This window comes from Tribolium madens, unplaced genomic scaffold, assembly GCF_015345945.1.
Source record: "Tribolium madens isolate multiple individuals breed KSU strain unplaced genomic scaffold, Tmad_KSU_1.1 Scaffold_97;HRSCAF=244;Tcas5.2_LG3a, whole genome shotgun sequence".
Classification (NCBI taxonomy): domain Eukaryota; kingdom Metazoa; phylum Arthropoda; class Insecta; order Coleoptera; family Tenebrionidae; genus Tribolium; species Tribolium madens.
Window position 1 is genome coordinate 14850215 of NW_025401069.1, and position 13237 is coordinate 14863451.

Genomic DNA, 13237 nt, shown 5'->3' on the forward strand with positions numbered 1-13237 from the left:
ATATTAGGATCACAGGGACCCAAAAAACGTTTTTCGGTTTTCAAAACTTTAAAAATAGGCCACCTTGTACAAACGTGTATTCTTGGTTGCATACTTTCGCCTAATTAATGATTCCATAATCAAATGCGAAAATTAATAAAAGGGAATAAATGAATATGGTGGCGGGAATTTATTAAAGAATTTAATATCAGCAGTTTCGGCAGTCAGTTGCAGTTCTATCAGCGGTTGCATCTCCGCCAGATGTAAATTCGAATTGGGAAGAAGGCTTTAATAAATGTAAATGTATAACATCCGAGCGAGCAGCGTTGTTGCAATTAGATATCACTTAGCTGTAGCTTAATGTCGTAATGTAAGAAATGAAAGTTATAATTTGGAGGGAATAAAAGGGTGAAGGAAAATAAAAAGCTTATTAATTTTAACAGGAACGTACGTTTATTTGCACTGAGCGGAATTACAAGCTAGCGTACGAAATCTCGCCGACTGTTTGTTTGGTTGACGAATATGTAGAATTAACTCTCACAAAAAACAGAAATATATTAAATATAATTTGTGCATCTGTTCGTGTCATTTTCGTATTTGGTTTGGTAGGACGAAAATAGCACGAGCTTTGATATTACATATAGAATAATAATTACATATAGATTTAATATTTTCTCAAATAAATATTTACAGACTACAAAAATTTATCACCATCATCAAGAAATACAAAATGGAAATATTACAAAATTTAAATTTAAATAGATCAGAAAATTTATTCGCATACCATGTAGTTATTTACAAATTGGGTCATCTAAAATTCAATTATAGTTAAAATACATTTACAAATACATTTCAATTACTGGTATAGAAACATTATTTCCAAATCCTAAGAGAAGATCAACTTCCATTGGCAAAATATTTCGTTTATATTCACATAGTATTTCCTAATCATCTTAAAAACTAGGTATTCCGGCCCGCAACAGCAAAGCCGGCGAGCGTACGAACTAAAAGACAACACAGAGCACATTCTAAATCACTAGAATTATGTTAAAGAAAATGTTAAACAGTCAACGTAATAGACGGTGCCTTCCCGAAGCCAACCAACACTGTGTTCAATTCAGTCGAGCAAACCCAAACAGAAACCCAACCCATATCAAACAGCAAATATTATTTAACAACCCGACCGATACAAGCTAACCCTCAGTTATTCCAAACACAACAAACGATGATTTATTTAATTACCTAATTAGAACACTAATTGGCTTCAACTTGCCAGCTTTTTGGATCATTTCACGTCGGCCGAAGACACCAGCAATTAGTACCTAATTAACAAATTAGCCACGACGCTCGCTTTTTATCATCCGCCCTTCTAGTGATTTACAACGTCTCTGAGAGACGACATGAACATGAAAGAATGTCACATTTAGGCTGGGGAGCGAATAAATGTCACCTCTCTATAAGAAATAGGCAAACGGACGACTCAAACCACCGCATTTGCTATTAGAAAAATCGTACAAAATCAATTCCTCCGCTATCTGTCGATGGTGGGAGTCGTCGCATCGCAAAGCAAAACGAAACGGCGATCAAAGAACAGGAATTGAAACATCAACATTCGCGTCCAGCAGGTAAAAAATTCGTGTTATAAACTAACCAATTAATATATTACTCTGACGACTACGCTAAGGTGCCCGGAAGAACAACGAACGGTCCTCTCGTACACTCACTACATTCGCACAAGCCCGTTTTAACAACTCGCTCGTTCGCTCGCTCGCTCACTCGCACACATATTAGTAAAATGTACCGAACTAATTAACAAAGCATGCAGCTGTACAAAATGCTATAACACTAAAAATCTATATACACGGTCTCTGATCACACAACAGTCACGCTATGCCTAAGTCAAGGAAGTAGAAATATAGAATGCATCGAGAAGGAATGCGTCGGAGGGTGCGGCACCAGTGGGCGCCTCGAACAGACGTCACGACGCCGCTCAAATGCACATTGTACAACACTACTGTACACGGCTTATCGTTGCATTTTTGAAAAAAGTAGATTTTCATCCAAGGTCACTTTCTCAAAAAATATAATTACCTATTATAATACTTTTTCATATCAGTTTTTCTTTTTTCTTCAAAAACTTGTTCGCGCTACATTACATTTTTGATTCTTTTATTTATTATTACAAATAGTGACATTTAGCCTAATATCCGGCGGTGTGCGCCTGCACAGTCTTCAGTTAATACTTTGACACATTCGTACAGACTAACAAAGTCCAGAGTCCTTACACAACATTGCAAAAATGCCGTCCAAAGACTCCACCTAAATCTAACATGACTATCCCCGAGGCGTCGCCGCCCCCGCCAACAGCCACCGATCCGATAAAAAATTTTGATCTGAAGAAATTTAGCGTCCTTTGAGACGTGGGAGACGGCGGCGCCTCGTCGTACAGCTACAGTTATAAATGTTCTGTAGGTGTGTTCGGCCCTAGCCGACGATGTCGATCACAGGAATGAACATCACTGAGGAGACAAACCCTCGCTACATGTGTGTATGTGTGTGTGAGTGTGTGCTGCTGCTCCAAGAGTCCATCCACACCTATCTAAAATATTGTTGTATGTTGTATGTACACTAGCGGTAACTGGCAGTGATGCGGCGGAGAGGTAGGCCGTCTAAGCGTGGCGCTTCATGTGCAGGGCCAAATGGTCCGAACGACTAAAGCATCGGTCGCAATGGCGGCACTTGAACGGTTTTGCCCCCGTGTGTTTGCGGTAGTGGCGAGTCAATTCGTCCGATCGGGCGAACCGCCACTCACAGCCTTCCCACGAGCACTTGTACGGCTTTTCGCCTGGAACAAAACAAAACACCTACTTAAAAACAATGAATATTTTACGAATATTATTAATACACTCAACGATAGCGATCGCGTTTCAGGACAGGTTGAAATTTGTCTCAAAATAATTAGGAATCACCTTACTTTGCAAAGTGGTAATTCAACACCCAAGACCAGTTTCGGATATAACAAGATCTATACTAACTACCGGCTTGAACACAATCGCGTCGTAAATTACCACAACTGACCCATTTTTCAGCACCCCCAATTCACTCCTACTTCCAACAGACCCACTCTGTATGTTTTCTTATATACATATTTTTTTAATAAATACACATATTTAAAAACCAATTCGATAATGCGGAGAGCTCTTGCTCTTGTATAGTTCGCAAATTCACTCAATTCGCTTAGTTTGTTCTTCATTTTCATCGCTTTCTATTAATTAAAAGAATTAATTCTGTACCTCAGAGCCAAAACAGTCCAAAATGCTTAATATACAGAATGTCACAATTTTACCTAACATTTCAAAGTGGTTATTATGTTCTGGAACATTTTGTTGTTAGTGGATATAGTAGATTAACAAAGAAATATTTGATTTTTTTTTATTTTTTAAATTAAAGAACTTAATACTTTAGCGCCCTAAACATATAAAGTTTTTTTCAATATACAAGAAAGCTAAGTCCAAGGTGTAAATTATTGTTCAATGCATTTAACTACAATGAAATTTTTATTAAGTGGAAATGTTGACTTCCGGAAAATCTTCAGCATTTTGAATAAGGAAGATTTCTGTAATAGTCCTGATATTCCTCTGGTTTTGCTTTACTGATAGGCTTTCGTTCATTTCTAAGTTGAAGGAGTGATTATGACAAATTTAAATGTTTTCATGGTTTTGTACTAAAATTGAAATTTAAAATTTTCTGTGAAATTTGTATTAAAATATAATTTTCCTATGTTTGTTAATAAAGTCCAGAGAAATTTATATAATTTATAAATAAATTAGCTTCCATCTTCAATTTTTTTTCTTGAAACACAAGAAATAAACGCTACTAAAGTTCAAAAAGTCTTCTAATTTGTCTTTTATATGTATTTGTACATTATATGGGGCTTTGTTTATGGGAATTTTCTTTTCTCTTTCATCGGCTATGGTTTTTCCGGTTGTCAAATATTTTGAGCGCTTTACGTAAAAATTCAGTACTAATCGACAATGTATTAAGAAAAAATAATTTGCAGACTTTCACTTTTTGCAAATTAATTTGGAAATGAAAATTATTATGTAGACTTCTTAATCTTGTTGTTATATTTGAATTTTCTCTCGGCCTGTGTCTGGCAATTCTTTTTTGACTATTCAAAAAATTGGAAATAAACTGCTTTTTACCATTGTCCAAAAATCCGTTGGCATTGTTATATTATTAACGATTTGCATTATTTTATTCCAACTCAAATTACTACGTGGTGATTTTAATGTTTTTTTTACTTAGATTCAATTTACCTCTCTTTGGACTTAATACTTTGTCGCTCTAACATTACCCTAGACTTTTAACATTTATAACATTTCAACATCTGTTATTTTGTTAATTAATGACGATTGCAAGATTTTATGCATTGTTTGAAATAGATGGAGCATTAAATATTCACTTTTAAGTATTATTTATTTTTTGAAAAAAATGGACTTAAGCTTAACTCATATTTTGGTTTTTAAGAACTAACAACAAAAGTCGAAAGTATGTAAATTCAATATGTCTCAAGAATCGAGCTCCACAGATCGCGATTTCTCGCATAAATCGCGTAATTCGCTTATGTGATGCAATTCCTTGTACAAGAAAGAAGAATAATCAGTTTTGCGATTGGATTTTTGCGAGTTGAAACTTTCCGAAAACGTCGATAATTTTATTTGGCGTCGGTCGAATTGCACGTATTACCCTTCGGCGGTCTCTCGAGGAGCTGACGCGAATTCATCAATCAGATTTGATTCGGGCCTGGGATTCTGTAACAGGATTTGTGACTTATGAATACTGACCAAACTGACCACCTTTCATGCAACTAAAATCGATATCGGTCCGCAATAAAAGTTACTCAAAAGGAGTTTTCGCACACTAAACTTGCAATTGCGATTGAAAAAACGACCATTTTCCCAAGCGCAACCCTCGGTGTCCATTAAGGGAAGCCGCACGCTACCGACATGATTCGCAACGACGGCCAACATAATGTATCCTGAGGCACAACACCCCCAGTGTCCTCTGGCATTTGGATATTGATTTTCTGCTTCATCGGCTTGTTTGATAGGCAGGGACGCCGAGCCGACCCGTTGCTCTTGATGGATTATATTGTTTTAAAGTACGCCGAGTTGCGGCATGTACCACGAGCGATTTTTCAAATTGAAACAAAAATCAATGTTTGCTGGTCGTCGGTAAAGAGCCACTTTCCTCCCGCATCGTCTTGACGATGAAACAAAAGGCGATGCGGCATGAGATAAGAAAATTGCATGACGGTATATGACGGTCGCTTTCTGGTAAAGAGCTTGTCTCGGTAATGGCAGCGCGGAACCATTAATAACCCCTGCGATCCATCATGTAGTCATGGATATTCATGTCGCGCTATTCCATCGTCATCCCTCTCGCGTTGCACGTGCGCGGATTCAAATGCTGACACAAGACGGATTCTGCCCATTTACCTCAAACTCGTGTTTCAACTATAAAAACAAGACAAGTGTAATGAAACTTGTGTCGCGCATATAACATCCATCTCCACAGTGCATCGATTGACGAACGGAAATATCCACACAGAACAAATAGCCCCGAGATAGACTTTTCTGAGGCTCTACGACCATTAGATGTGCAAAAAACCGCATTTTTTGAGAAAAATTTATGCCTCGCTTTTTTTTTTGCCTTTGAAGCAGGACGTTATGTCCTGCTTTAATCTAATAAAGCTATTATAGTTGTTTGACATTTCCCATTTCCGTTAAAAAAAGGAATCATTGATTGAGTATTTAAAAGTGACTCATAGTAATAACTGCACGTTCTGGCTGTAAAGGTTTTTATTAATCTTGAAACATTCCAGCGTTGTAAATAACATATTTAAGTAGTTATGTTATAAAAGCAAACAAAACGTAATTAACTACATTTATCGAATATTATTAGCAAATCATGTTTTTCCAAGAACCAACTTTATTAATACGAAGTATGTCATACTTATTAGACTGAGTCCTTGGAATTCCTCTGTTGTTAGCACAAATTGGGCCAATTTTTAATCCAGCATAATGTATGCAGTTGAATAATCCCGAATAAATCGGCAAAGCTGCATTCAAATAATGTTGTATTATTTATAAAACACAATCGATAAGAGAATGTCAAATTGAAAGAATGGTTTGAATAAATTTTGAGGTACGAGGGGAGTGTGCATTCTTATAATAAGACAACAGCGTCTGGAGGAGAATTTAAAGTTGTCGAGGGGTGATAAAAAACGTGCCATGCTTTTCACTGGATGCATATTTTCCCGGAAGAGTTTCCGAATTAATTGGTTCCAAGTTTTCCAAAGTAATTAAACTAGAGGTGGACTAGTCTGAATTGTGATCGGGGGCCGTCACTGGCACAGTCACCAGAGATTTCAGCGCGTCCCAGATTCCCGATCGATTTGTGGTTCAAACAACTTTTCGCATACCGCCTCGTGTAATTTATTTCCCAACAATTAATTACCGAAGGGTTGGAAAGACTTGAGAGTTTTCTTGACGATACACAAAAGGACGGTCCGAAATGGTCGCTCCGAAACTTTATTATAATTGAGTTATTATTAGTAAAGAGTAGCAAGATCCAATAATGGTTTTGCGAAAAGAAAATAGGGCAGATGGCGTGCCTCGGGCCAGAAATCAGAAAATTCAATTTGTCTGGACTGTGCCCTTAGCCGGTCAGCTGTGCTGGGATTAAGGCTATATTCATGACGATCTCGAGTGGACCCGACATCCGGGAAATTGTCTCCGCTATGATAACGAGAAAACACTCACCACCTGAACGTAATTCGATATTCAAGGATTTCTCGAGACAGTTTTCCGATTCAAAGTGTCAAAAATCACAGATTGAAGTGTGATTTTTTTTAAAGATGTTTAACGTGAGTAAAACTCTTCTCTTCCTCGGGGTGTTCTATTCCGCAACGCTTTAATAAAGCAAACTTCCCGTTTCTGCACCCCCTAATAAACTCGCCGCCGGAGGGCAGCTACACAAGAGCTGTCTGCATTAAAAATCCCGCACTAATTCGCCTTGTTCTACTTATTGGTTAATCCCGTATTAAAATTTCGCCGCTCTTTGGATTATTTCGCTGGAAATTCATAATGCAAAAGACGGTTGGTTGTCTTAAGCTTGATACGTCTTCGTCAACATCAGGGTTATATCAAATTTGATGCATAAGCTGTCAAAGTAACAATTTTCTACATAGAAATCCAATTAGGGAACTGATAATTAAAACGGAGATTTGCTTGCTCACTCCTGAAACGCCTTGATTGAATAATTGCACGCTTCAACAGGCGAAATGTCTGACTTTTCAAGGAGTCGGACTGAAAAGATTCCCAACACGGATTTCTATTAAAAACAGGACGTCCCAGACTTCAATAAACAGGGGACCTAATACGGCGCTCGTAAACTTTCGTTATGTCCAGTCAGGGGAGTTGTAGAATTTTCAAGCGAAACACCGAATATTAGAAGTTATAGGAGCGAAAGCACATTTTTACCACACATCCAAACTTCATTAAGATGAAGCATCGTATTTCAGATGTACATCAAATTTTATCAAAATAACTACACGACGACTCTCTTGCGGGAACGTTTTGCCAGCGTTATGAGCGATGTGTCGCGGCTCGTCCGATAAAATTTCTGTTTTAGCACCAATAAAAACACCGAATTTGCCTAATGGATGAGCTATCGGTTATCATATCCAAAATCCCTAACTGCCCTTCCCACCTAACACTTTTACAATCAAACTTTTTTGTGGAAAAATCACTTTTCATTGGGAAAAGATATTAAGGTTTATCTTTTTTAAATAGGATTATTATGTTGCAGCGGTGTGGCGTGCTTTTGTGTTCCAAAAAGTCCTCTAAAGCACGCAAAACGTTCACATTGCGATAATAAAGATACACTCGAGTGCAAATAGAAGAATTCCGCAAGCTGTTTCCCGGTGAAACTTCTCAGAGAAAAGTGTTTTAAATCGTACAAATCGCCGGCAAATATGAGCAAGTTTGCAAAGTAACCTTTGCGTATCTATTGTTTAAAAACTTATCAAAGAGCACAAAAAAGTGTTTTTTCTTCGTCTTTCAGCAACAACGGCATAATTATAATCCAAATTCCTGCTCCCAATTTATCAAAGTTAAGTAATCGGGCAATGCCGGGGTCATCGGAGCGTGTAATGGCGTCAATAGCCTCCTGCCGGATATCCATTAAAGATTCCTGCAAAAGCGAGAATACCTCAGCGGTATCTGAACGCTTTTTGTTCGAAAGCCAAACACCACCACCCTCAAGCTTTCGTAAATTGATCACCTAAAGAAATTAATCCCGAAACGCTCTTATCAATTAACTAATTTAACACGGAAGACAATTTAAATTTTTTGCTCGGGAAAGTTATTAAGAGCCGTGAACGAAACAAGGGAAACAATTGGATGCAGCAGCTACGACAACCGTCCACAAGATGAATCTTTCGCGTAATGAAACCGGAACTTTGCGAAACTGAAAGAAAGATTGATGCGAGAGAAGCCGTAAGGGCGGGATACCGAAGGGATACGCTTTGCCACTCGCCCTTCCAGTCCTAAAGACAGGTATAAAGTAAAGTCGTTAGCTTAACGGAAATTAAAAGTTGAAAATGCCCTGCTATTTGTTTAGCTTAGGCCTGATGTCTGCGCGTTCGCCTTTTTTGCGACGATACAGAAAAAATTCACACCGGGAAAGAGCCGACGATCTATTATGGCTTAATTGTTCTCGATTGTGGAAATGAACGACGGTAATTTTTAAACGAGATAATGTAATCGATCATAATGTGTGGAGGGCTTACGAGAGCACTCGAAAGGAATTTTAAGAAAAAGGCCATTTTTCGCACTTGTTCACAACTGCCTCTCTAAAATGCTAATAAAGCTCGCAACCAAGAGTCATTAAAAGATTTGCTTTTAGAAAAAACGATTTATAAATCCCTTAATTTTTGAGGATTACGCTTTCTATTTCAAATCCAACACCATGGAAATTTTAATCAAAATTCTGAACTAGACAACAAACTAAATCATCCAAATCGACATATTTCTGTCGAGTTAGTTTTTATGGAAAAAAATTTCGAATTGCAAAACCAAAAATAGTATATTATGTTATTAGGAGTAAACGTGATAGTTTATGAGGCGAAGTTGAACGTTTGTTTTGCCGAACACGGTGAGTCAAATAATTCATCTGAGCCACTAGTGCAGTTAGTAGTACAAAATATCGTATGCTGATGATCTACAATGTACCTTTCTAGAAATTGCTCAAGTTTAAGAGACAACATTATATGTCAATAACGTCATGGTAAAAGAAAATACGCTTAGGCGCAAAAATAGAGTTTTTACTTCATGCTTGAAAGGTAAAACTTTTACTTGTGTTATTAAGTCATAAAAAGGTCACTTTTATGACGTTTGCGGATAGAAGAATGTACTTAATTAACTTTTTTAGTTTTTCTCAAAAAATTTAAATTTTGAGCAAAAAAAAAACCGCTTGATGCTATACTTTTTGTTCATATTACTGCCCGTGTTAATTGAATAAATTATTATTATTTATAAAACCGCAACGTTGCATTTGCAGAATTATTAATTAATGAAACATAATTCAATTTGTATAAAATATTATTTAACGATACTCTAGTGTTTAATTAATTGCCAAAGGCAAACTTTATGAGTGGAATTAGTGTTTTAAAAGGTCAACTCTCCTGAAAATATCAAATTCAAATAATTTTTCATTGATTTAAGTTAAAACGTTATATCATTCTTCAGAAGTTTGTAATGATGCGAATTTGCAGTATTAGTTTTCACAACAAAGGGATACTCATATGTGTGAATAGGCTAGGCAGGGAAAGGGTCAGGGCTTGTTTATATTTGCCGTAGCATAAGTTAAATTGTAATAACAACCCTCGATCTGATTACCTTAATCAGTTTGCTGAGAAAATACAAGGCCCATTTTCTCAAAATTGCTTTTTTCTTGGATAAATGTGAAGGAATTTGTTGTTTGATTAAACCATCGAAAATTTAATAAATGTGTCCGTTTTTGTGGAAATCGAACGGTTTTGCAGAAAATTAGTCGGTCTAAACCGATCGGGGCTTTGTAAGCTGTTGGTGAATTGTAGTTGTGTTGTGGTAGTGAGGGTTTTATTAAACAAAACCGAGCATGTCGCTTTTACCGCGTTTACGTTTTGGATAATCCCATGATTGGCGATTTCGTTGTTAAAGGTATGCGATATTTTACGACCTTGTTTTGCGATAATTGCACAAAGCTCAGGCCAATTACCTAAACTTTGACTAAATAAATGTAACTTTTGATATTCCTTGCCCGATTGGTCATGACGCACAATTAACCTCTCCTAAAAATTTGCCATCGATGTTATGTTCGGTGGATTGGAGTTGGGGCTCCATCAAAAGACCAATATGAATCCAGTTTCGCAATGATCCTCCACGATATGAAATTTCAACTTCAAAGAAAATATATTTTAGGGTATATTTGGACTATTAAACTCGAAATTGGCTGCCTTTCTAAAATGTAAACGTGTCAAAATTGGAAAATTAAAATTGTTAAACAAACTCTCGGAGGTTGGAACACGCTTTTATACTTAATAATAATGTCGACATTACTCTACTTTCAGAGCTACATTAGTTTACATAAAAACTCGTTTAAAGCATACATTTTAATTACTATTACAACAGCTACAATATTATATTTGGGTAAAAAGTTGTAGCAGTGTTTCGCCCTTTTTTTATTCCCAGTCGAAACAACCCTTCACACTGTTTTATTAGGCATTCGAGGAAACTCTTTTTTTATCAATCACTATCTCCGTTTATAGCGTCCAATTTAGTTTATGTTCTGTTTATTAAGTGTTGGCGGACCCGCTAACTCCCCTTGAAGTATTTCAGCTTGTCGCAGCTTTAACCTTTGTCTCTATAAACCTAAAACGAACCCACAAACATCCTGCTCCGGGTCAAGATGACGATTGATAAAAACCTCAAGCCGAATTTATGAAATCCCCCTTATTTTCCCAACAATGGTTTAATTTTTATACCCATTCTCGCCGATGATGATAAACAATGAAGTGTGTGTTGAGAATGGGTTGGGCGTTGTGGCGTTTTAAAAATAGAAAAGGGTAATTTATCGTACAGTCGCAGTTGATGGAGGTTATATATATTCGGCGAAATACGTAAACCAGCAAAGTAGACAGCGAGTTAATACAAATGGCGGGAATTTACTTAAGCGAACGAAGGGTCGGTTTTGGGGCCAGAATATGAATTGCGTCCAAAGATCACAAACTGGGCGAGCGAAGCGAATGAGCGACAAATCAGTAAGAGCTCTTCTACTCTTCGATTTTTCTTCCTGTAATTGGCAAGTAAGACAACTCATTTGGTTATTCAAACAGCGTTACCAGCGGCAATCAGCGAAATACCACTAACGATGCGAATCTAAAATTGCAAGTGCTCTCGAAATTTGTCAAGCAAACACGACGGGAATTTGATACAGCCGCAGTTACACTGAATTAAAAATCACTCTAACTAAACACTAGGCGCAATCTTGATACGTATTTGCACTTACCGCAAACATGCCAGAACTGGTTCTTCTAACGCTAGACTGGATAGAAGCGAGAAAAAGAAAGTGTTTGAGGTAGTAATTACCTCGGACTGTAATTTCTGAGCGAGTTCATAGATTGCAAGCCGCAAGTGATTACCCGATGTCTTCTTTTTCAACTATTCGTTGCGGGAAAATCACGAAACAAGCCTCAAGATTTTTCAGGTCTTGTATTTTTTTCAATAAGAGAATATTTATGAAACAAATTAGAAAAATGCACTATAAATAAAATTTTCTCCCAACAGAGAATAAAGTGACACTTTATTCCCTCTTTTTTGACTAATAATCTGGTATTTAGTCCCTCGGGAATAATATAAATGGAATCTTTTGAGTCATTTTTGGCATAAACAAACTCCTTGCTAGGGATTGTTACTCTTAAAATTACAAATGAATTAATTTAAGGAAAGTTTCCTATGCATCTCTGGAATAAAAACATCGTTAATCCCTCTAATGAAAATGCCGTCGGCTCACTGGATTAAAATAGTGGATTATTTTCTTGATACATAAATAACCATTAGTTAATTCCATTTTTGGAAAAACGACAAAAACATTTAATTTTCATAAATTGTGGAATTGTGGGGAAAATCACGGAAAAATCGTAAAACAAGCATCAAGATTTTTCTAGTCTCCTATTTTTTTCAATTAATAGAGTATTTTTCTTTATTAAAAACAAAATAAAAAATCATTAGTCTTTATTAATAAAAATTCCCACTGAATTGGTAAAAATGCTTTCAGGAAGCTTTAATTTGCTTCAACAGTAAAATGCAAAAATCGTAATTGGGTAATTCATTGTGTGCCAGCGTTTCGGTTTGTTGACACTTTGTTTGCTTATTTATAGATAAATTGTATGCAAATTTGCAAAGGCTGTAGGTGTTATATAAAAAAAAGCACACGTGTAACGTTGCTGTAAAAATGCGGCTATTGTGTTGCTCGTTTTCATCAATTATGCGTTATTAAAGAATTTGGTTGAGCTTAATTGGACGCGTTGCTAAATTAACTGAAAATCGCATCAAAAAATTTCCAATTAAATTCGAAATCAATACTTATAAGCGGATTATAATTATGCGATTATCTTCCACATTTCCAAGCTGGAAATAATTTTGCCACTGTATGTAACAAAACCGAGCTGAAAATCAGCACGTGCTTGAGTTTTTTCTTCATCTTGGAAACACGTACGAAGCAGAGTTAAAAACCGTGACGGGTCGTTATCCTCGACGTCAAATCAACAGCTTAAAGAGCATCCTGCGATTCTTCAGTTTCGCTTATCTTATGGTTGGTTTCGATCCATTGAGCTGGGGAAAGTTTCTCTTGATTTATTCGAATATTTTTATAAACCCACTAATTTCGCCGTTGAAAATACGAAAAGATAAAGGCGAATCCTTTGTGAAAGCTCGCCCTGCGGCTGCAGGACGGTTCCCTTCGAAACAAATCATTAGACCGCCAGATTGGAGAGTGCAACAGAGGTTCATCCACAGCCAGCAGGTTATTTTCATAGTCGAGTTGTTTACCTAATGATATTCACCTGTTGAGTTGACAGGTCGGCTTACACAAAGAGCTTTGGCACGGCCTCCTAATTGCGTAAGCTCACCCGATCCGGATAAGCTCACAC

At 36.9% G+C, this 13237-nt stretch overlaps 1 protein-coding gene across 3 annotated transcripts in view; it reads right to left on the bottom strand.

Moving 5' to 3' along the window:
* Nucleotides 1-409: 409 nt before the first annotated feature.
* The window catches only part of LOC123015332 (Krueppel-like factor 6), a 159257-nt gene continuing 146429 nt past the window's right edge, over nt 410-13237 (bottom strand). For all 3 annotated transcript variants that reach the window (XM_044415034.1, XM_044415033.1, XM_044415036.1), the window contains exon 3: nt 410-2824. In XM_044415034.1, coding sequence (XP_044270969.1) covers nt 2649-2824 — 176 coding nt within the window. In that variant the 3' untranslated portion in view covers nt 410-2648. The remainder of the gene's footprint in view (nt 2825-13237) is intronic.